At 30.0% G+C, this 24,382-nt stretch overlaps 1 protein-coding gene across 1 annotated transcript; it reads right to left on the bottom strand.

The window, feature by feature from the left end:
* Positions 1 to 10,734: 10,734 nt before the first annotated feature.
* On the bottom strand, positions 10,735 to 16,277 carry LOC101254817 (uncharacterized). The gene is made up of 2 exons (XM_004245310.2): positions 16,125 to 16,277; positions 10,735 to 12,757 (listed from the first exon to the last, which is right to left on the bottom strand). The coding sequence occupies exon 2, from the start codon at positions 12,414 to 12,416 to the stop codon at positions 11,382 to 11,384; it is 1,035 nt and encodes a 344-aa protein (XP_004245358.1). The 5' UTR covers positions 12,417 to 12,757; positions 16,125 to 16,277; the 3' UTR covers positions 10,735 to 11,381.
* Between the last annotated feature and the right edge of the window lie 8,105 nt (positions 16,278 to 24,382).

Below are 24,382 nucleotides of genomic sequence, written 5' to 3'. Positions count from 1 at the left end.
TAAGTAAAAATTTAAGGAATCCCATAGTGTAATTCAATAATTTCATTCTGTCCCGACAAATTTAGTATTTACAAAAAATCCCTTAAATTTGTTGAGCCGTGATACTTTAGACTCTAGTGATACATGGTAAATGATACATGGTAATTTTAAACTGTTGAGAAAAAAATGGGGGGAAAACGGTACAATTAATGTTGTTAATAAAACAGCTAAATTTACGGTAACATATCATTAATCAACATAAAATCAGCACTTAATTGGATATTAATTTCAAATTTTGAAAAATAAAGATTATATCATCTATTTTGAAAATAATTTTTTTGAACAATCTGTTAAATTTCGAACTACAGTAATTTTATTGTTGTTACAGTGGATTTTTCAAGATGAATACTTCGATTTTGATGAAACATTCCGGAATTTGGGTGAACGAATTGCAAAATGAAAGTTACAAAATCGACGGAATCGTTGTTGGAGATTCAATTTCGTATCTAATACATGTATCAGAAACATCGACTAAACAATATGCACATTGATTCTATATGTATCATCAAGTACAGTTGAGGACGCATTTATTAAACTTAGTGAATGATACATTATAACAATTTTCAAAACATGTATCAGTACATCAACTAAACAACTAATACCTTATTGATACATGATATCAGTTTTCAGAAATTCATACTATATGCAAAACATGTGATACATATCTACTACATGTATCGGTGAATTGACTAAATACTGTACAAGCTGATTCTATATGTATCATCAAGCACAGTTGATGAACCATTTACTAAACTTATTGAATGATACATTATAACAATTTTCAAAATTTCATGATACATATAAAATATTATGATACACAACAAATTCATGTATCAATTCACCATCTAAAACACTATACACACTTATTCAAATGTATCGGCAAGCACACTAGATTCCTTAAAATTTTTACTAATTTCAACAACAGTTTTAAGTACCAAAATACAAATCCGAGACAATGTAGGCCTAACAAACTTTAACTCTTTGAGTATTGGGATGAGATGAAGATTGTCTACTTGTTTTTATCAACTTAACTTCTTCTAAGGCAAGAGGCACTGGTTCTTATGTTTTTGGTGTGTAAGCAAAAGATATGGAAGTAAGAACAAAACGGTAGAAAGATATGGAAGTTATTCTGCTTCCTGATTTTTTGAATTTTGAAATTCAAAATTTCAAAATTTGGTCTTTTATTTAAAATTAATTAAATTTAATAATTCAAAATCAAAAAGTTGATTAAAAGGTTGAGTGTTTAAATGGATAAAATTTAAAATTCAAAAACTAATTTAAGAGGTTGAGTGTTTTAATGGAGAAAAAATAGGCATTAAAATTGGTAAATGTGTATTATAGGTGAGAGAGTGTAATGTATCTAAAAAATTACACTAAAATAAAAAAAAAGAATTATGTAATATTTAAAAAAAGTAGGGAAAATTAGAGAATATAAAAATTATAGTTGTGTATTTAAGTTATTTTTCCAAATAACAATGTGCTGAAATTATTGTAATTAAGTTGGGAAAATTAGGTAGGTGGCCCAACCCAATTTTTTAGCCCAATTCATTTGAGTCCAAAATAAATTTGGGTATGTCATGACTCAATCCATTTTCTATTTGAATTCATTTTAATATGAAAAAATCACATTGCATATACATTTAAGAGACAATATTATAGGTTCAGAAATGGGTCATATTTACCCTTGAACTCTTATAAAATGGTCATATTTACTCTTCGTCATACTTTTTTGATATATTTGTCCTTACCATCCAACTTTGGGTACATATTTACCCTGGTACAATTAAATGTTGTATCACCATTTTTATTAGTCTATGTGACACCTACATGGCGCTTACGTGGCTCCATGTATATATATATTTTTAATTGTAATTAAAAATTTAATTTCTGTTTAGTATTCTATCTAACCCATTTAGTAAAATTCGGCCCATCAAAATAGAAATTCATTAACTCATTTAGTGATCGACTCATGGTCTAAGGGTATCACATCGAAAGACATTCCAATGATATTGCTGAAGATTTGTTGAAAGAAACCCTTGATTTATAGGAATCATTAGTGATGCTAGGGAAACTGCAACAAGCTTCACAGCATATGGCAAAGTTGAAGAAGAAGAAAAAATAGAATGATAAGCCTGAACTTGATGTAATATCCATCCAAAGAATCAAATCTGAAAGGATTTCAAAACATAGGTTAAACACGCTCGAGTTTTAAAAATCAAGATTTTATGTTGACAAGGATTGTTTTGATGAGCTTAGGAAAGTCATAAGAGATAACTTTGCTAGAAAATATCTGTTGCCACCAAATTTTGCTTCACAAAAGTCTCAGTTTCAAACAAGTAAAAAGGCGTCTGTTAGTATAAGGAAAATGATGAGCTTAGAAATTAGGGCCAATGAGTATTGAAATCAGGTTAATGAGTGTTTATTTTGGTTGGGTCGATTTTACTAAATGGGTCAGATAGAATACTAAATAGTAAGTAAAGTTTTAATTAGGGATAATGCACAAGTACCCCGTCAACCTATGTCCGAAATCTCAGAGACACGTTTATACTATACTAAGGTCCTATTACCACCCTGAATTTATTTTAATAACAATTTTCTACCCCTTTTCGATCTACGTGGCACTATCCTGTGGTCCAACACTAATTAACTTTTTTTCAAGTTAGTGTCACGTAAGTCGAAAAGGGGTAGAAAATTACTTATAAAATAAGTCCAGGGGGGTAATAGAACCTTAGTATAATATACGTGTATCTCTGAAATTTCGGGCATAGGTTGAGGGGGTACTTGTGCATTTTCCCTTTTAATTATAATAAAAATATATACACATGGAGCCATTTAGGTGTCACAGACTAATAAAATTGGTGACACAATACTTAACTGTACAAGGACAAATATGTAACCCAAGTTAAATGGTAAGGGCAAATATATCAAAAAAAGTATGACGTAGGGTAAATATGACCCTTTTCTAAGAATTTAAGAGTAAATTTGACCCTTTTCTGTTATAGGTTTTAAAGCTACTTATAAAATATTTTTGTTTATAACAGCTTAATTACGGGTTATAACAATTCATATTTTATTTAAAATCAATTACTTTATTAAATAAATAGTATTTTATGATTTTATATTTATTATTAAATTATATAAATAAATAATCTACGATAATTCTCTCTTACACATTTATAGAAAACTTACTTTGATTCTTATCCATTTTTTATTTTTACACGTCAAATTCACACACCCCTATTTTATGATTTTATATTTATTATTAAAAGATATAAATAAATAATCTATTATAATTATCTCTTACAAATTTATAGGAAACTTACCTTTATTTTTGTTCTTTTTTTAATTTTACACGTTAAATTTACATACCCCTAATTTCACCACGCCTCTTTTAGTCAGTAATCCACCACACAACATTCAAAAAGAAAAAAATTCGTTATAACAATTACCCATGCCTCTTTCACCTCATCAATCATCTTCCATTCAAACAACTTCTATATCTCAATATCACCTCCTAAATAAAAAAATATTGAGTCTACAATCAGAAAGAAAGGGTGATTTCACAAAACTAAGAATCACGTTTTCAAAATTTTCGCTAAATATGTCAAAGAAACCAAAGCATACTTCAGAAAGAGTCCCAGATTATAAGCGAGCTCTACGGTAGGAATAAAGTTTCCGAAGTTTAATGTTAGTTGTAATAGTGAGGAACAATTAAAACACGAGATAAGCTTTGAACTGGGATGCAACTTAATAATGGTGAATACATCGTCAATATCAAAATTTTAAAATCAGGCTGAGACTCTTGACTAGACAAATTGATAAGATCCATTTCCCGTTCAGTGAATAAAATCATTGGATACTGTATGACTATGTGCTTGCTTGTTTGTACTATGAAGGTCAAAAGTGAAAACTAATCATTTTTGTTGGTTATTGCCTCACCTCCATGATTCATGACGAAGCTAATATTTAGAGTTTTTTTAACTGTTAGACAATATTTTTGTGTTTGTACAACTTTAAGTACTTGATATATAAAATATCAATTGTTTTATTTCAAAAAGATACCAATTACATATGAGTTACAGATTGTCTACTGTAATTTCAGGATACTAGTTATATACAAATACATTTTCAAAATGGATACATCATTCTAAAGATAAATTACACATTAAGTATAATAAATTTTGAGATAACAGTTGTATACAAAATGCATACAAATTGAATTTAAATAAATAAATTTAGAGTTCATGAACTAACTTTTTTTTATAATTGGTATCCAAACCGTACACCTTTGACAACCAAATTCATACATGTTTGGGTTTCTTTTACTTCATATTCTAACACAGAAAAATAAAAAAATAAAAAAATGAATGAAGTTGGTATCCAACCTGTATAAATACCTTGTAGAAATGATTATATCAATTTAAAATATTGATCATTTTATTTTGTAACAACTCCAATTACATCTTGTTTTTAAGTTTTTTCAACTTGGACATCTTATGAATACCAAATTAATATGAAAAAATTAGCAATTAAGACAACTTTAAGAACATAATTAATCAAAATAACATTAATTTAAATTTTTTTTAGTGAAAATGACAAAATAGCAATATGTTATATTCATTTTACGTATTTTTATTAAATGTGTGTATTTTAGATTTTAGTGTATTTTGGTATTATTAAATTAATATATTAATGGAAACTCATTGATTGGACCAAAACATGGTCCAATAACATTTAATGGAAAAAAAAGAAATTAATTAACTTTTCGTGTAAAGTTCCAAGAAAGGTAAAAATAAAACCAATTCAAAATTTTCAACCAAATTTTCAAGTTCCTTGTTCAAATTTTCCCGATTTCTTCATTAAAGCCATTGTTATCAAGGATTCAAGCAGATTTTCGAGCTAGGTTCATTGTTAAAGCAGATTTCGTGGTGGCAAGGTTAGTTTAAATTTCGGTTTCGATTTTTTTAGCGTTTTTTGTTCAAGTTCTGATTTTGTATATAAAAAATTTATGGACAATTTATGTGATTTTTGTTTTAATATACATCATACATTTATGATTTTTTATTTTTTATCTATTTTTTGTGATTTTTTTTTAATTTTTAAGATTAGGTAGATTATGAAAAGCCATTGATTATCAAGGATTCAAGCAGATTTTTGAGCTAGGTTCATTATTAAAGCAGATTTCGTGGTGGCAAGGTTAGTTCAAATTTTGGTTTCAATTTCTTAGCGTTTTTTGTTAAAGTTCTGATTTTGTATATCAAGACTTTATGGACAATTTATGTGATTTTTGTTTTAATATACATCATACATTTATGATTTTGTATTTTTTGTGATTTTCTTTCAATTTTTAAGATTACGTAGATTATGAAATTCATATATATAGAATCATTGTTGTTTGATGTTCAATACGCAGTTGTTAAAAGAAAAAAAATTCTTCAAATTTTTGAATTGTTGGAAAAAAACAGTGTATTGTATGCAATTGCTGATTCAGTCAGAATTACTAGAGGTATAAACAACAACATTCAAAATTTTCTGGAATTTCCCTCATTTGATTTGTGCATTACTCAAGGATTGATTGAAAATGTAGGATCTGCAGCGAGAATGGCACAAGAGTATGAAATGACAATTTATAGCTCTTCAAAAAAAAGAAAAGTGTCGTGCTATAAAACCAATGTTGATCAACAAAAATATCCAAGTGATGAAGTATTACGTCATGACGATGAAGAGGTATTAAATTATTAACGAAAATAATTTTTATGCTAATTCTATAGTTGATTTTTGTGTTTGAAATTTCATGTCTTTCAGATTGGAAGCTTATAGTTTTAAATACATAAAAAAATTTATTTCTCTAAATGTGATGTGATAAATGTCAAAAGCAAGTACAATCATATGATTCATATGTTACCATGAACCTGCCCCTATAGTTGTTTTTGTATTCTAGTAGCCATTATTTTTGTCCATAATTTGACTTTGTAAAAACAGAAACTCTCAACTTAAATTAGTTAATCTCAAAATTAGCTTATTTTCAAAACGACAATTTTGAAGTAGTCAATATTAGTAATTTCTTGTCAACAAGAGTGCAATGTGTTTTACTAATAGAATTAACTTAAAATTTGCAAGTTTTTCGACCTATTAACTGTTTTCAGACTCAATTACTCTTTATTGGTGAATTTTTGTTTTAGATATTTCAATATTTTATAAAGTATATTTAATTTATCAATTACTTGAAATATAATAAATATATTATAATTATTAATCATTTAGTCACTTAATTATCCAGGTATAATATGCAGCTTAAATATTATTACCCACAATCAACAATAAAATAGTTACAAAAGTATTTCTTATATATAAAATATATAAAGTCAAAAAATATAGTAATTTTTAATTAATGGAAGATTATATGTTATTGAATATTACTAATAAGTAAATTCGTTAGTAATATAATAATTGAAGGACCAAATGTGTTATTATATAAAGATGAGTTGAGAGATAGTGATAACATTACAATAATTAATCAGCTTAATACTATATTATTGTTATAGCAGAAATTGATTAATTAATTAATTCAATACTATATTATTTGTTGTATACATATATTAGATTGTTGAATAATATAGTTATGTTCTCTTCAGCATCTTTATGTATTCAAATGTTGATAGACTTATAGTATCAATTTAGTTGTATTCCGTTCTTTATTTTATTTTATTTTTTATGTCATCAATATTCATGATTCTGAATTAACATTCACTATCTTGTATACAATGTAGTTTATCATATTCTATTTTGTTTTAACTAGTAATAGATTTATATATCAGTAATTTTTTAAGTATGTATTCATTTTATTGTTGAACATGTGCAGGCAAATGAATTTTATGTCAAAAATAAACCAAAAAAAGCTCCCCATATTCATTGTTTCTTTAATCATGACATAAAAGCTGACTTGATGAAGTATTTACATGGACATGTATACAATGTATTCTGTGAAAGCACCTGCTTTGGTAATTATGTGCAAGTGCATCAATGTCGTGCTCGCGGACAAATACATAGGTGCTGCATGGCTTTAGAACTCAATTGTAGTTCTCGCCAAGCATTTGTAATGCGTGTAAATGGATCTACGTTGTGTTTCACTTTGAGAGAATTTGCTTTGATCAGTGGATTAAATTGTGTCAACGAAAAAACTAATTTCATCTTTGATCAGTCAGAACCAAATAGTTTCATTGAAAAATATTTTGAGGGTGTTAACTTGATCAGAAAAATTGATATAATGAGGAGTTTTCACCAAAAAGTGTGGGGGGAGAACGATCAGGATGACCTGAAGTTTGCAATTTATACTTCATCCAGACAATGATTTTTCGGTGAAAGAGCTACCAAAAAATCGGAATGCTATATGTATTCAACAAGTTACTTGACTTGTACATGTCGGAACAATATGGCCCAACATCAAAATGTTTCTTCTTTAAAACAGCCCAAGCGTGCGAACATGGTATTTCATCTATTTGAAACCTCTTGCAAGTACAAGTTTTATTTTCCAAACAAACAATGTAGGTTCTACCTTCATGATGAACACTAGACACATAGTTATTTGATGGCACAACCTACAAAAATAAATAAACACTTATGTCATATAATTTTGATGAACGTATAAATCGTAACAACATACCTTCATACGTAATGATGCTTCTTCATTAGCAACAAGCATCTCTGGTGGTCTACCACAAAGTGTGGTGAATGTATGTGAAGCAGACGTATGATTTTTCAAATTCCATCTTGCAAACATCTGTCTTACTTCCTCAAGAAAATCGTATACCGGTAATTCCCTTGCTTCAAATAGACAAGAATTTATGCACTCAGTTATGTTTGATGTCATAACCATTCCTTGATCAACTCTTGCATATACCCTAGCCCATTTTTCATAACCTGCTGATTCCAAGTAATTTTTTACACGAACATCAACTTGTTCAACCTTTTCCATCAGTTCATCAAATTCAGATTGTTTGTATGCCTTTGTCATCCCATAAAAAACTTCTGACAGACTATTGTGCGACTTTTTAAATAGTGTTTTCACATTTTTCCACAAATGCCAAATACAAGCATAATGAGGAACTCCATCAAATACCCTCGAAACTGCCTTTATAATACTTTCGTTTCGATCAGACACAACACACATGTTATATTTAACGCCATGCGCTTCTCTAAACTATTCAAAAAATCAAGTCCAGGATGCATAATTTCTGAATCAATAATTCCATATGCTAGCGGCAATATATTTCCTACACACAAAACATTTAATAAAGTTTTTATTTCATATAGACTAAATATATTAATCAACAAAACAAAGTGTATATATTATCATTCTAATACCTGCTCCATCAACAGTACTTGCAGAAACAAATACTCCATTGTAAGTACCCCTGAGGTGGTTGCCATCAACTACGACAATTGGTTTACAACACTCAAAACCTTTTATGAACGGGAAGAGAGAAATAAACAGATAAAGAAATTGATTTTCATCGGTTTTCTTCATCCTTATATGAGATCCAGAGTAGGTAGCGTCCAATATGTATAAGTAGCTCGAAAGTTTACCATAAGAACCAGATGGGGTACCCCTTAAAGAAATTACAGTCTTTTCTTTAGCCTTCCACGCCACTAAGTATGATACATTTACTCCAAGAGCTAAGCTGACATCTTATTGTATATCCTTTGGCATCAACTTTCTTTTATGATCAACTAACTTGGGTTGTATCATACCTCCAATAAGATTGTTTGTTGCTTGACGTTGTTCATAAACCTTATCTTTCAATGGACACGTGTGATCATCTATGAATTTTCTAATTCTGAACATTCCAGATTTATTGATACTTGACGACTTCAACGCCCACCCACAATTATCAGAGACACAAACAAGTGTATAACTGTTTGAATAACACCATATTAGAATCAGGTAAAATACAAATAAATATTTGATATAATGTAAAAAAACATAATGAAAAAATATTTATAAGAGAATCCAACCCAATTACACATACCATGTTTGACTCGATCTGTCCATTTTCCATTGGAATCTATGATCAATAGCGTATTGCGTCATCACAGCCTTTAAAGTTCCCTTGTCCTTGTAAACTTGATCTTCCAACACTACCTTATGTTTGGCGTTTGTAATAAAGTCGCAATTCATGTTATCGCTATTGTTCGGCACACTAAACACTAATGATTCTGTATCAACTATATCTATTCCATCAGGCCTACACATTTCGAATCCATCTTCAAACATATTTCTATTAGCTAATTGACAGTCATTCACAAATACGGATACACATATAGGATACTTTGGCAATTCTTTGTTATCTTTTTTCAACGACACATACACTCTCACGCCCACGTTGTTGTGTATTTCCAGAGGTGCAGTGTTACGACCCGATTTCGAAAACTAAAGGGTTTCGAAGCCGATTTCGCAACTTTGGCCAATTTTGGAAAATGTTTAATTTTAGGAAGTCGCCACTTAATCTTTTAGGGAAAATTAAGAAAACCAAATAAATAAATAATAATTAAAAAAAAGGTTAATAGAAATTGGGTAAGAGTTCAAATAATTCTCTAAGGAAGGGTTTAGGCACCTTAGAAAATCCGCTAACACGCGGTTGACCGACGAATTTCAAAGAATGAAAATAAAATTGCCGACGAGAGATTTGAAAAATGAAGAAAGAAAACTCTTCAGATAAAATAGAGGATAAAATCAGTTTGGATTGGTTCCTTGGTGTCAGGAATCCTTCATAATAAAATTCTTGGATAAGGACTAGTGTGTGTCCTTTGTCTGGTGAATGTCTGGGCAGATCTTTTAAAAATTGAAAGGATCTCTTGAAATTTTGATTCCAACTTTGACGACACCTGTAAAGCTCAGATGTAATTAGTAGCAAAAATTATCAAAGTAAAAGATAAGTTCTCAAATGAAGTTTTTTCAGCTTATATTGGTTTGAATAACGCTTTATGATCATCACCCTTGCGCCAAGCTTTCCATCTGGTAAAAATATAAAATGTATAAGTCACAGTGAATTGAAATGAAAATTTTAAAAGATGAGCAAGAGTAAATCATCTGAGTCATGATGAGGCCACTGTGGGTCTAATGTTGTGTTGTAACTTTATAATTCCTGCATCCAAAGAAAAATTCTTAGTTTTGAGAGACTGATTCGTGTTGGCTTTGTCTTGCCATCCTGATGCTCTTTTGCCTTCTGGATTACAAACTTGTTTGGTCTTGAAATGCCGCTTGATGGAATTTTTGAGGACCTCCTCAAAAATTCTGCCCCGGTTTAAAACATAACATAAATTTCAAACTTTCTGTAGTTTTCAGCTGAATTTTTGAGTGAATCTCAAAAAATTTTCCCCAGTTGCAACTCTGAAGTGATCCTTGATTCTGGACTAAATAAACTTCTCTTCCTGATGAATTTTGAGATCCTCTCAGAATCTGCCCCAGTTTTCATTATAAAGAGAAATGAAAAACTTACGGGGAACATGACCGAGCCGGTGCGGCGCCTACGTATCCCGTTGAGCAGGAATCAGATCAAACGTAGTTCGAACTCTTGAGGATTAACAGGACTAGAAGAAATTTAACCATGAAAATGACCGAGGCCAACATAGGCTGCCTACGTATCTCATTCTTGAGAATTCAGGTCAAACGTAGTTCGAATAATAAGAAAACACTTAAAGGGATAAAGGGGTGACCGAAGCCGACATAGGCCGCCTACGTATCTCATTCTTGAGAATAGAGGTCAGACGTAGTTCATTATAAGTGAAAGATACTTAAAAGGGAAATCTAAACCAAACAAACGATTATAAAGTAATAAAGCGATAAAAGTGCGATTACAGAGAAATAAAATAACAAACTCTAATTGCAAGACTAAAAGCTGCCAAAAGTGCGACCTTCAGGAAACTTGCTTCTTCTTTGCAACTGGTCATGTCAACCACTACTCCTTATGCTTGGGTAACGGATTGGTATTCACATTCGATGGAGCTTGAGCGAGTTTTACCACCTCATTGTCAATTAGATCTTGAATTTTGTGTTTGAGAGTGATACACTTTTCGGTATCATGACCAACAACCCCTGAATGATAAGCACAACGCTTACTTGGGTCATACCACTCGGCTGAAGTATTCACAGTCTTGGCTTCCACTGAATGAAGTATTCCCACCTCTTTCAGTCTATCAAAAAGTTGACTCCTTGTCTCGCTCAATTGAGTGAAGACTCTAGCAGGTTTTTTCTCAATATTAGGATGAGGTGCATTGTTTCGGGGATTTTGCATTGGCCGTGGAGAACGAAATGTTGCTTGATTGTTGCAAACATAGTATTGTTAATTAGGATAGCCTAGAGGTGGTTGACGGTTATATGATGCAGCTCCTCGGGTCGTTATCATCATAACTTCTTTATCCTTTTTCTTTCCAAAAGGACCAGTTTGATAGGTTCTATTAGCAAATTGAGATGAGGCGTAACTCCTTATTCTGCCAGTTTTGAGACCATCTTCGATCATTTCTCCAGCCTTAATAACTTCAGCAAATGTTTTTCCACCCATAGTCACCATTCGCTCATAGTATTCCGATTCTTGAGCTTGAATGAAGTAAGTAATCATTTCCGATTCCTCCATAGGTGGGTGCACTCTGGAAGCTTCTTCTCTCCAACGAATGTCATATTCTCGAAAGCATTCAGTTGACTTGGGTTTCAGCTTGGTAATAGAAATTCTATCGGGAGCAATTTCAACATTAAACTTGTAGTGATCCACAAAAGCATTCGCCAGATCATCCCAAGTACGCCATTTGGTTACATCTTGGTTAGAGTACCACTCCAATGCTTTTCCAGTTAGGCTTTGATTGAATAAATTGATTCTTATCCCTTCGTTGTTTCCAACGTCAATCAACTTTTCACAGTAAATTTTCAAGTGAAAGAATGGATTTCCTGATCCACTAAACTTCTCAAACTTTGGAATCTTGTTACCGGGTGGCAACTCAACCTCAGGAAATGTGCACAGTTTTTCGTATCTAACACTCTGGCTACTATCGAACCCATGAAGACCTCTCAAAGCATCCTCCAAACTTTTCATCTTCTTATTCATCATTTCAGCATCAATTGATTTTCCGTCCCCCTCAATTTCAATATAGTGATTAACATCTGGGCGATGAAACTCTGGAGCCTTGGTAATGGGTGGAGCAGTGACATAAGTGTACACTGGCGGAGTGTGATGTGTCACCGTTGGAGCTTTATGGGGAGCAAATGTGTATACAAGAGGAGTATCCTGAGTTGAATTAGTGGGTGATGCACTTTGAGTTTGTTGAAAGGTGGCAAAGTGATCTCCTTGATGAAACTCACTCGAAGTAGGATATACGGGTGGCATGGGCCCCCTTTCACGAGCATCAGATGGTTGATTCGGAGAAGCAGCTTGGTATTGAGCTACGAAGAGATTCAGCGCGCCAATTTGTCACTCTATAGGTGATTCTGCTGCTACCGAGGCACTAGGATTGGCCGCGATCGATGGAGTAGGGATCATTTCGGACGAAGCAACAGTGTGAATAGTGGGATCCATTTTTGAACGAGTCCTTTTAGTAATCCAACTAAGAAGTGAAGAGTCTATAGAGATTCCCTTGACCTTAGACCGTGTAAAATATGAATGTTCTGCCAGCGGATACTTTGGTGAAGTGAGCAAGTTTGATTACCAACACAAATCAGTCTCTCCTTCTGAAACAACTCAAAATAAGAAAGTCAGTCCATTAATTATAATAACCAACCAAAGTAACACATAAAGCAAATAACATGTGTTTTGTTTTAAACAAACTAGTCCAAAATTTGATGAAGATGAGTTTCTAGAAAATGATCAAATGGAAAAAATGTTTATTGTGAACTAAAATTTTAACGAAAGAAAAGGGTTTGGTTCAATTGGAAATCTCTTTCGGAAAAATAAAAGCGTATTGGTAATTGCTTGAAATTGGAGGAATGTTTAGTTACGCCGGCTAGTAGGTGTGGAAAATAATTTTCAAGAAATAACGAGGTCAACGTGAATTTGAATGATGACTTAATAATTTTTGAAAGTTCTAGAGTAATTTTGAACGTATTTTGGTAATGGAGTTGTAGTATTTTGGAAGGTTTGAAAATTGGATTGATGTTCTAAAACATTGGAATAGAATGATGGACCAATTATGTTTAAAGCAAAAACATATGTATATAAACACATAGGTCAAACAAACACAAATGAAACAAAATTTGTAATAATTAACACAAACAATATACAACGCCTCCTAACATACATGTGATCTTTTAAGCCAAAGGTATGCCTAACGTTTGAAGGATATGCATATCATTTGTAAATCGTTCTATTGCCCAAAAATATTTATACAAAACTTATAAATAAAATAAATAGGGATGCACAATAGAGGAAAGAGAAATAAATATGAGTCCCACGTAGGGGTACAATGATAACTAAGTTAAGCTTCCATATGAACCTTCATTCCCGAACTTCTTGATGCTTTTGAATTACTTCTTGATGAGGAGTATCTTCATTTGAATTAAACAAAGAAACTACCTAATAAAACAAAATAAAAAAAATCCGACCCAAAAGGACAATGGTACTTACAAATCAACATACATATTCTTCAAATTTAACAAATAATCGGATGATCGCGTTAGTTGACCGCGGGTCAATTAGACTCAAGGTGGTCTTCTAATGGACTCAATACTCCTTGGGTATTGAATCGTCTTAGGTTAATGCACCTAAAAGGGTCTTGGTTGAGCTCTAACTTAGTTAACTAAGAGTGGCTTTTGAAGGACCGGGACCTAAGCGGACAACTTAGGTTGAAATTCACGATAACCATTGGACGCATGACGAACCAATAAATTATCGATCATTCTGAAAAAGGTTGAGTATAAAAAGTCTGTCTGCGGTTCCGCAAACCATTCTCTAATATACTAACATATAATATCAGAAGATGCCATGAATGCAAAATAACAGTTAATAATCAAAATTTAAAGACATAATCGCATCAAATAACAATTAATTCAATAATAATTAGCCAAACAATAAAATCCTTTTGGTTAGAACCTAGATGAATTCCCCAGCGGAGTCGCCATTTCTGTTACGACCCGATTTTGAAAACTAAAGGGTTTCGAAGCCGATTTCGCAACTTTGGTCAATTTTGGAAAATGTTTAATTTTAGGAAGTCGCCACTTAATATTTTAGGAAAAATTAAGAAAACCAAATAAATAAATAATAATAATAAAAAAAGGTTAATAGAAATTGGGTAAGGGTTCAAATAATTCTCTAAGGAAGGGTTTAGGCACCTTAGAAAATCCGCTAACACGCGGTTGACCGACGAATTTCAAAGTTGGCTAATTTTAAGAAAAAAAACATGTGAATACTTAAACAAATCTTATTTATTTATTTCAAACTACTCAAAAAAATTCTTGTTGAAAACTTAGATAATAATCTCTTGATATTATGCAAGATCTCAAAATAATCCTAAGACTTAAAACTTTTATCCATAGTCATATTTTGAATCATACAAATAATTCAACACATAAACATGGATTACAAGACTTTGTGCAACAACTATGAAAGGATATTAAAGATCCTCAAGTCATTCATACCAAGTTATAAGTTAAATTAAATACTAATTTAGTTTAAGAAACTTAACAATTTTATCCTATTCAAAAATTTGAACTAAATAGTTAGTTCAAACTCGTAAACATGGATTCAAAGCTTTTTAGCAACTATGAAAGAGCATAAAAAAAAAGTTCTCAAGATATTCTAATAAGCTTAAGCTATTTAACAAAAAAAATAAGTTTCGAAAATTTAAAGTAGACAATTAACGAAATAGAATAACCATTTGAAAACCTCCAAAGGATTCATCTAAGTTAATAACAATAAATAAACAATTAACAAACACAACACACAATAATAAGAGATAAAGAGAAACTAAACTAAACAACACGATAATAAACAAGATGAGGGAAAACTAGGATTTTCGCCCAAAATTTTAGCCTTTATTTGGCTGCTTCAAATTGCTGTTACTAGTGCAATTTCCGAACTTTTAAGCCAAAAAAGTGCAATTTTCAGCCCTTAGGGGACTGTTGAAATTGCTGCAAAAATGGACCCAATTTTGCTCTCCGTTTTAACTCTTTGGAAATGTTGTTGCTGCTGATTTTTGGGTGTTTAACCCAATAACATGACTCCCTTTCACAACTCCGAAGAAGATTGACTCAAGAAGAGGAATAATGAAAGAGAAGGGAGTCCGGATGGACTCAGTTTAGACAGAGGTACATGCACAGAATGAAATAAAAATTAGCAACTGATTGAAGAATTTTCAGAAATATTCAAATCATCTAGCTTAGTGACAATAGTATGTCAAATCTCATAGTTGAACCACTTCAAATGGGCATGGAATTTTTCAAAGGAAGATAAACATGGATATACCAAACCCCACAACTTTAACCACACGTATCAAATAGACACATAATAATCTAAAATTCAATCACAGAGCTTAAATCCACTCCTAAGATAATAGACAAATTGCTATGCATTAAGTTAAATATCTTAAGATATTCACTACGGAAGTGTATTATAGCAGAGAATTGATAAGTAACAATATAAATATGTATTCTCAATAAAAGAGCTACTAGTAATTTTAAAGGTACATGAACATTAACAAATGACCATCCTCATTAATACGAAATGATAAAGCATTAGCAGCAATACTAACACGATTTATACAAAAAAGGGACAATTCCTATGTTCAAGGCTATAATCAGATATATGTATATAAAGAAAAACTAGCTCAATAAATCCTAATTTATTACTAACTAGAAAGCCTACATTTTAGTCCAGAAACACATAAGTGAAACATGAAGAAACAAAGACATGAAATTGGAAGATTATTGGAAAAAATCTCGAAAAATAAGTAAAACAGTAGTTACAAAATAAACATTATTAACTACTAAAAGATCAAACCAAAGTCTAACACATGACTACTAAAACAAAGCTAAGCATATATAATAAACAAAAAAGCATAAAAGATCTAGGAATTAAATAAAACAAGACTAAGAAAAAATTTACCTGGTTTTGGGCAGCGAATCGAAACTACGAGTTTGAACGAGACGACTCCACCTCCTAAACTCGAAAAACCACGAAACACTTTGAAAAATTTTAACTATGAGAATCAAGAATTCTCTAAATTTTATGAGTATTCTTTGTCTTCCCTCCCCCCCCTAAAATATTGAATGAAGTGGGTTTATATAGAGACCCAAAAATCCTCAAAAGGGATAAAATGTCGATGTGGGACTATTGAAAATTGAGAATTGTTTGAGAAATGATGTGGGAAAGGTAGATTTTTTTTAATTTTTATTTTATAGATAAAATCAATTATTTTCATTTGTTTAAGATCTAAGAAGCTTATAAAATTTAATCAATTCGTGGAGGGTCAAAATTGGGTGTCAACATGCAGTACTACCCTCTATCTTATATTTAAGTTTCACAATGTTGAAGCTCAAGTCAACACAAATTTGCTTTGAAACAAGATCCATTAGTTCTCTAAATGTCGCATGCTCTTTTAGCACAATTGCTTCCGTACTGTAATCAACATAGCAATTTTCATTGTTCCACCTCCCAGAATGCATGACCAATAAACTAATGCTTCCCATGGCTACAATAACAAATATGTAAGTGATGATCACATTTCAATAGTATTCCAAAATCAAAATAAAAATAAAAATGTGTCCAATCTACATTCAAAAAAGTGTACGTTTCAAAGGGTACCAAAATCGATAAAGATTGAACTCAAATTCACAACTTTTTTCACACAGTAACAACCGTTTCAAAATTAATACATATAGAATTTCATATTGTTAAAAACAAGAAATAAAAAAAATAACTAATATGGTTCTAAACAGAATCAAACACATATCCAGCCGTACATATCATATAAGTAGATATAATTATATTATTGTTACTTATCTTGTTCAGAGATTTTCTATTGATATAAATGGAACATACGATGAGCTTCCAAAAAAAAAATTCAAATCATACAAACATTTAACGCATTCATATTAAAAAATTTAAAAAAATACCTGATCTCCAAAGTATGAATAAAACCGAAAGGAATAAATTGTTGTTGTGGGATTCAAAAATTTCCGCTTTCAAAAAATTTCCGTATTCAATTATGTTTGCAGAATTCGAATTGTATAATAAAGCTTCTTTATCAATTGAATAATAGAGGAGACAAATTTGTTTGTATTCTTTTTTAAATATGAAGAACATGGAAGAAGAAAAAAAACGTTCAACTTAATATATGCCAAAAGTACAGCTTTTAAAAAGTAACTGAAGGATTATTAATACTACTTACCTTTTTTATGTTTTAATTTCCATTTTTCTATAATTTTTTTTATAAATATACATACCATATTAAAAGAAAAAATACGGTATTCCTAATCTAAACTAATTAAAACATGCTAGTATTACTAAATATTGAAATATTGTTACTGTGTCACCAAAAAAACTAACATATTGCTGTTTTGATAAAGTTTCCAATTAATATTAATTGAAAATTATATTGTCTTAACAAGCATAGATTAAGTATTTTTAAAGATGTATGAAGTTGGTGTACAATCTGTATAAATATCAAAATATACGAATCTTATAATTTAAAACAGAGATCATTAAATTTTGCACCAACATCAATTATATCTGATTTTATTTTGATTTAGAATTGGACACCAGTTAAAAATCAAATTAGTATTCATGCTACTTACATTAAGTAATATCAATCGCTACTAGGTTGCGTACCAAATGCATACCATTAATTCACTAATATACATGATCACTAGCTTATATATTAAACTAACATGAATTTTATTTCTAACAGCATAATAAACTCTTAGCTGGAATGCATTGTCAATAAATATTATTGAAAAACAAATGAATACATTATAACCATCAAAATAAAGTATGAGTCTAAAAGACAAAATAAAACAAAAAAAGTGTATAGTTTAAACAAATATACTATCATTTTTATGGCGTAAGGTAATTTGAACATGTCTTCATGTTTTGGCACTCTTGACGCGTACTGCAAGTAATTTTAGACCTTTTGAATTTCACATCAGCAAATCAACATATTTTCTTGTTTCATTAAAAAAAAAAATTCAGTCTTACATAATACAAAGCTATTATAAATACGTTGTATTTATATTAACATTTCATATTAAAAATAATACAAATTTCATTCACAACTTAATTCTACTCACACAAAACTATACATACTTGTCATTACTTATTCATACAAATATCATTTCAGAAAGTCTACCATAATTTATACCATAAAACAAATTTCATAAAAAAATAATATTTTGCATTTCATACTAACTTAATACTCTTTTCATATAAATCTTCATACTTTCTTACTAATTTTTTTTAAACAATAGTGAATGCACTTTTATACCAATATCATTCCATTTACACTACCAAATTCATTCATACATATACATTTTACTTATATTTTCAGAAGAAGAAGAAAAAAAACAGTATTATCATTATTATTAGAGAAAATGGTCTAAAACCCCTCTAGTCTATACCCGAAATTTCAACTACACACTTCAACTCTACAGGTTTTCTATTACACTCCTAAATTTCATATTTCCCTATTTTCTACACACTTAAATGCTGACCACAATGCATAAATCAAACAAATAATCCAGCGTGATTGCACGCGCAGGGTCCCCCACTTTTCAATTCCCAATTCCAATTTTTCTCCCGTTTTCTTCCTAAAATGTAAAAAACCCACAAATTTTTTTCTCTTTTTCATCCCCTTCTCCATTTGCATATGCATTTATGTTGATTATCGAAGGAATTTGTTGTGTATTTTCATCTTGATTTCATAGTTTATCAACTAGTTTAGTAAAATGTTAGTTCTTTATCTCTTATTTCAAGTTTTTGTTTTATCCCTTATATTTTTGTTGATTTGTGAAATTAAGAGCTACATTTGGTCTGATCATCCATACAAAACTTATTCAAGTTTTCATTTGTCATTTTTGATAAATTTCAAGAATATATAAAATTCAAATTAGAGCCCTAAATAAGAAATTAGAGAAGATTACAAACCCTAAATTCAATATTTAAAGTAAAAATGAACATAAACTACTAAACCCTACTTATTTTTTTTTAGCAAAAATCGTAATTTTTTTAATAAAAGGAACAAGGGTTAATGGTGGGGAAGAAGAAGTAATGATTTATTTGATGGCGGGAAAGATGATTGTTTGAAAAAAAGAAAATTTTCGTCAAAATTTAAGGTGTTCTCACCTTCTCACGCGCCTAGAGGAGGTGTTCTCACCTCCTATGACAGGTCAGCGTTTAAGTGTGTAGAAAATTGAGAAATATGATGTTCAGGGAGATAATAGGACACCCGTGAAGTCGGAGTGTGTAGTTGAGATTTCAAGTATAGATTGGGAGGGTTTAGACCATTTTCTATTATTATTATTATTATTATTATTATTATTATTATTATTATTAACAAATTGACTAAAGAAGAACCTATTTCATACCAATGTTACAACAAATTTCATAACCATACAACGATAAAATTATTAATATTCTATACATCTATACTTGAATAATTTATATATTAAGCTAATTTCATTTTATTTATATTACCAAATTCATTCAAAACTATACATTTACTGGAAATTCTAAAAAAAAAATAGTTTTCAATATTATATTTTAATCGACATACCCAATCTTCAATGATAAAACAATTTCTATTCAAACATTTATACTCAATTTATTCATAAATTGCGTCAAATTCTCACGAAGTCATGATTTTGACAGTATACTAAGTAACCAAAAAAACAAAAAAAAAACATACCAACAAATTCACTAATACAATTTCAAAACAATATATCATAAAAAATACTAACATCAAGGACATCATTCACAACAAAATCAAAAATTTTCAAACAAAAGAAAACCTCAATTAATCGCCACTGACCAAATTTCTGGAAAGAAAATCGAGCAAAGAGAAACGTGAAATGAAAAATGAATAAAATCATTTTTTAAATTTAATTTAAACAAATTAGAGCGAATTAAAGAAACTAAATTTCTTAGTTAATTTAAATGACCTTAATTTATGCTAATTATAATTATCTTCAATTAATTTAATTTAATTAATCTCCCTATTTCTTTTTTTAAAAAAATCTTTTTCTTTAAGAAATTATTTTTTATAGTTTTTTTTTATCTTTTTATTTTTTCAAAATAAATGTTTCAATTATTTTTTTTTATTTATGACCTATTACGACCTGAAATTTTTAATGTTATAACTTTAAAAAGTAAATCTACTGCTATAACTTGAAATTATATATATAGTACATATCATATATATAAAATTTTTACTACCATCATTGCTTATTAACCTGAAAGAATGTTTAGAAGCTTTAAGTGTGTTACGTTCCTGCGGTATTCATCACCCTTTTAACGAATAAAGAATCTCATGGCATCTGAGTAGCTTAAATGATGTGCTCTCGGATCGTGACAAATTTGGTATCAGAGCATATGTTATGAGAGTAGTTCATGATGTGAGTTCAACAAAGGTATGGATGGATTCAAACATATACTATATTAGGAGTATTAAATGAATGTGATAGAGTTGAAATTAGAGATATTAAAATAGATTAGAATAAAATTGGATTGGTTCATACCCGTCAAAGTAAGCTTTGAGCTTAAATGGGCTTAAAAGCTTTATACTTATAAAAATCAATACTTTAATGATCGGTGTTAGTCTATAAACTAAGTCATCTACTATATAAGTAAATAAATACCATAAACGAATATATTATCTATTAAAGTTTCATTAAAACTAAATAAATAATTACTCTATGATAAATACAGTAACTAATCATATGATTAATAATATATATCCAAATACTACTCCTTAAATCTAGTAGAGTCAACCTCTCCACATGACCACATCCTTACTAGTGCATGTATATTCATTCTTCCTTTTCACATGTATGAACCATTTTGTTTTTGCTTTTCTTATCTCATTCGCTACATATAGGTCGCTTCAATCTTATTTCGTATAACCTCATTTCTAATTTTATCTCTCTTAGTATGCTTACATATTCAATTGAGCATCCCCATTTTTGCCACCTTCATATTTTGAAGTGTATTTTTTACTGATCAATACTTTGCCTCATATAACAAATTAGGTCTAACCATCACTTCTACAAAGTTTATTATTTAGTCTTGATGACACATTTTTAATACACAATAACTTGAACATAAGCCTTCATTTCACTTGCCGTACTTTAAGACGATATGTGAAATCATCATTTATCTCTCTTGAAAAAAAAAAAAGAAAAAAAACATTTGAGCTGTATCCAACTAATTAAGACTTGTATCAACTAAAGATGGGATGTTGAAAATGATGGATATATAGTCTCAACTTAAAAAATGTACTAGTGCTCTTGACTTTTCCAAATGCCAATCAAATTTGAGGAGACTTTTTTTAACGAATTGATGTTTGTTGGATGTCATAAACCGTTGTTATTTAAAGTAAAAGAACAACACCACTATTTCAGATGAAAAAAAGCAAAATGAGAAAATGTTTACATCATCGACCACTTCTTGTTTACACTCAAGTCAAATATAATCTTTAAAATAATTAAGATCAACAAGACTTTTTCCTCAAAATATACCCTCTAAAATAATTAAGATCAACAAGACTTTTGCCTCAAACTATACCTTTATTAGACTGAGACATGTACTTTGTCACTTCGGATCATAGTGCAAGGTAGGCACTAATTACTATTTTTTAATTTTCCAGAATTAAATCATTTAAGTTGATAAAAAAATTGTGTATATAATTTATATATATATTTGAAATAAAATTCATATATTTTTAAACTATGTAAAAAATATTACAAGTCAAAATATATTAAAAATTCACACTTAAAAATAGACTTATTTAAATCTCAAAATTTGAAATGTGTTTCATCAATTACGAGGAGATTAATCTTGAATGTTATTGGTCACTCATTAAGATATTTAAAACGTTAGAATGAGTAGTAACTACATTGTTCATTTTTAGTACATTTTATGTGTGCATCAGTTTGATAATAGTTAAGTGTCAAACTCACTCAATTATTTTTTTTATATCTAAATTATTCTTTTTTTTTAAATTTTTTTTTATTTACTATTGGCAGGATTAAGAATTCGCATAAATTATCACTAATTAATTTAAAAAGCACGCTCTAAACCAAATATGTAAAGACACACTAAGGCGTGTTACTACTTTTGCCCTTGTATACACTCTAAGGTGCTTTACTGCACCAGTTTGATAAGAGTTGTCAAAACTCACTTAATTTTTTTCCCCCTTGAGTTCTATATTGGAAATGTTAGAAATACACATAAATTATCACCAATACTGACTAAACCAAATATGTAAATACATACTAAGGTGCTTTTTGCCCTTGAATTTTCGTCCAGTAATTTTTTTTTTTGACACTTTTTATATATATGTTTTTCAATATTGACTTTTAAAATCATTAACTCACCTCTTCTTCTTTGTTATTTCTAAGCCAATTTTCTTCATTTATTCACCTATATTACATATGACTTATCCTTTTGTACTAGACAATTAACAATTTTATATCTGAAAATTTTGCTAGTGAAATTTCAAATTGTATGACAGCATCCCCTCCCCTCCACCCATATAAATTTTTGGAGAAGTACACGAAAATGCAAATGAATCAAGAAAACGTTAGTAACTCTAATAAAATCTAGAGAGAGATATAGAAAGCGATGGGGGGTGACAGATAGAGCAGTGAGCACACATAGTTTCAAGCATGTAAAACATCATGCTAGAAAACACCATGTGTGCTCACTCTCTTCTGTCACCGCCCCTTTTATTTTACCTCTTCGATTCAATTATCTCCAGCATCTGTTTGATATTAGAAATAAACAGTTTAGATTAATGAGATTTGATGTGTGAGGGAGGATTGATGCACGTCTTATGGCCTTTATATAGTATTAAAAAAGAACCACATAGTTTTATCACGCAAGGAATAAATGTATGTTTATCTCCAAATACACTCTCACGAAACTTTCCACATATTGTCTCACTTTATATTGACTTATTTTCTTTTACTTTTTTAAAAAATGAGTAACTATTTTTTATATTAAGTAATATTTTAATTTTAAAATATCTATTTTTATTCTTAATGAAAATAATTTATAACCACTCAAATATATATTTATCATTTATTTTAGATCACAAATAAAAAAAAAAAGTGGAGCCCCAAGTATACCGGAGGGATTTAATATTTAGGTTATCTTTCTTTTTCCAAAAAAAAAAAAGAAGAGAAAAAGTTGCAACAAATATTATGAGAGACCATAAATTAAAATTACTCTTGTCCATGCTAGTTCTTGTAAATCGAAATATCTTTATGTGTTACGAGCAGCCTTTATCTTTTATTTCCTTATTTTCTCTTTATTCTTTTGTTCGTTTTAGGTCGATATTTATTTGCCTAATTTGGCTATAAAAGTATTTCATGAAAAGAGGATTACATCCACAAGTAGTGCATCGTGAACATGGCCCCTTTTTGTACAAGTTCCATATATACTTATTGACTATTTTACCATTTATCTAGATTGTCTGTCAATTTTGCATAGTTTATATCTTTTACTTTTACAAAGATTAGTCATACTTTTCTAGTTAAAAAAGATATATATTTATGACACAGTTTTTCTGTGGTAACACATTTTATTTCATTTTTTTTAAATTTTTGTTGGTCGTGTGACCATTTTATTAATTGACAAATTAAATAGGTCTGGCCAATCGTCCCAATAAAGATTAATAGACAAGAAAATATCTAATCCAATCCAACGAAACCCGATGTAACTATCCTCGTGCCTAGCCCTCTTGTCTTGTCCCCTTATGCCTCACGTTAGATTTCTACTGTACACATTGTACAGTTCATATTGAAAGGATAGCAACAAAGAACAACATGCTGAAACCATAAACTAAGTCTTAATTTGTAGCTAGATTCTCAAACCTCAGACGAAGCACCAAAGCTTAGACCTAGATTTCTTGGACCTTTTAAGATCTTGAGTTGAGTGGGATAGGTAGCCTATAAGTAGGCCTTGGCACCTAACTTGTCATTTATTCATCCTTTGTTCCATGTCTCAACGCTTTAAAAGTGTACATCGGATGAGTCTCATGATCTGATTTCTCTTGATTCAATTATGTTGGGTCTAAACTTTCCTAATTTATCTATAAAAGTATTTCATGAAAAGATGATTACATCCACAAGTAGTGCATCCTGAACCTG

Source organism: Solanum lycopersicum, chromosome 8 (genome assembly GCF_036512215.1).
Source record: "Solanum lycopersicum chromosome 8, SLM_r2.1".
Classification (NCBI taxonomy): domain Eukaryota; kingdom Viridiplantae; phylum Streptophyta; class Magnoliopsida; order Solanales; family Solanaceae; genus Solanum; species Solanum lycopersicum.
This window is presented reverse-complemented; position numbering and strand designations above follow the sequence as displayed.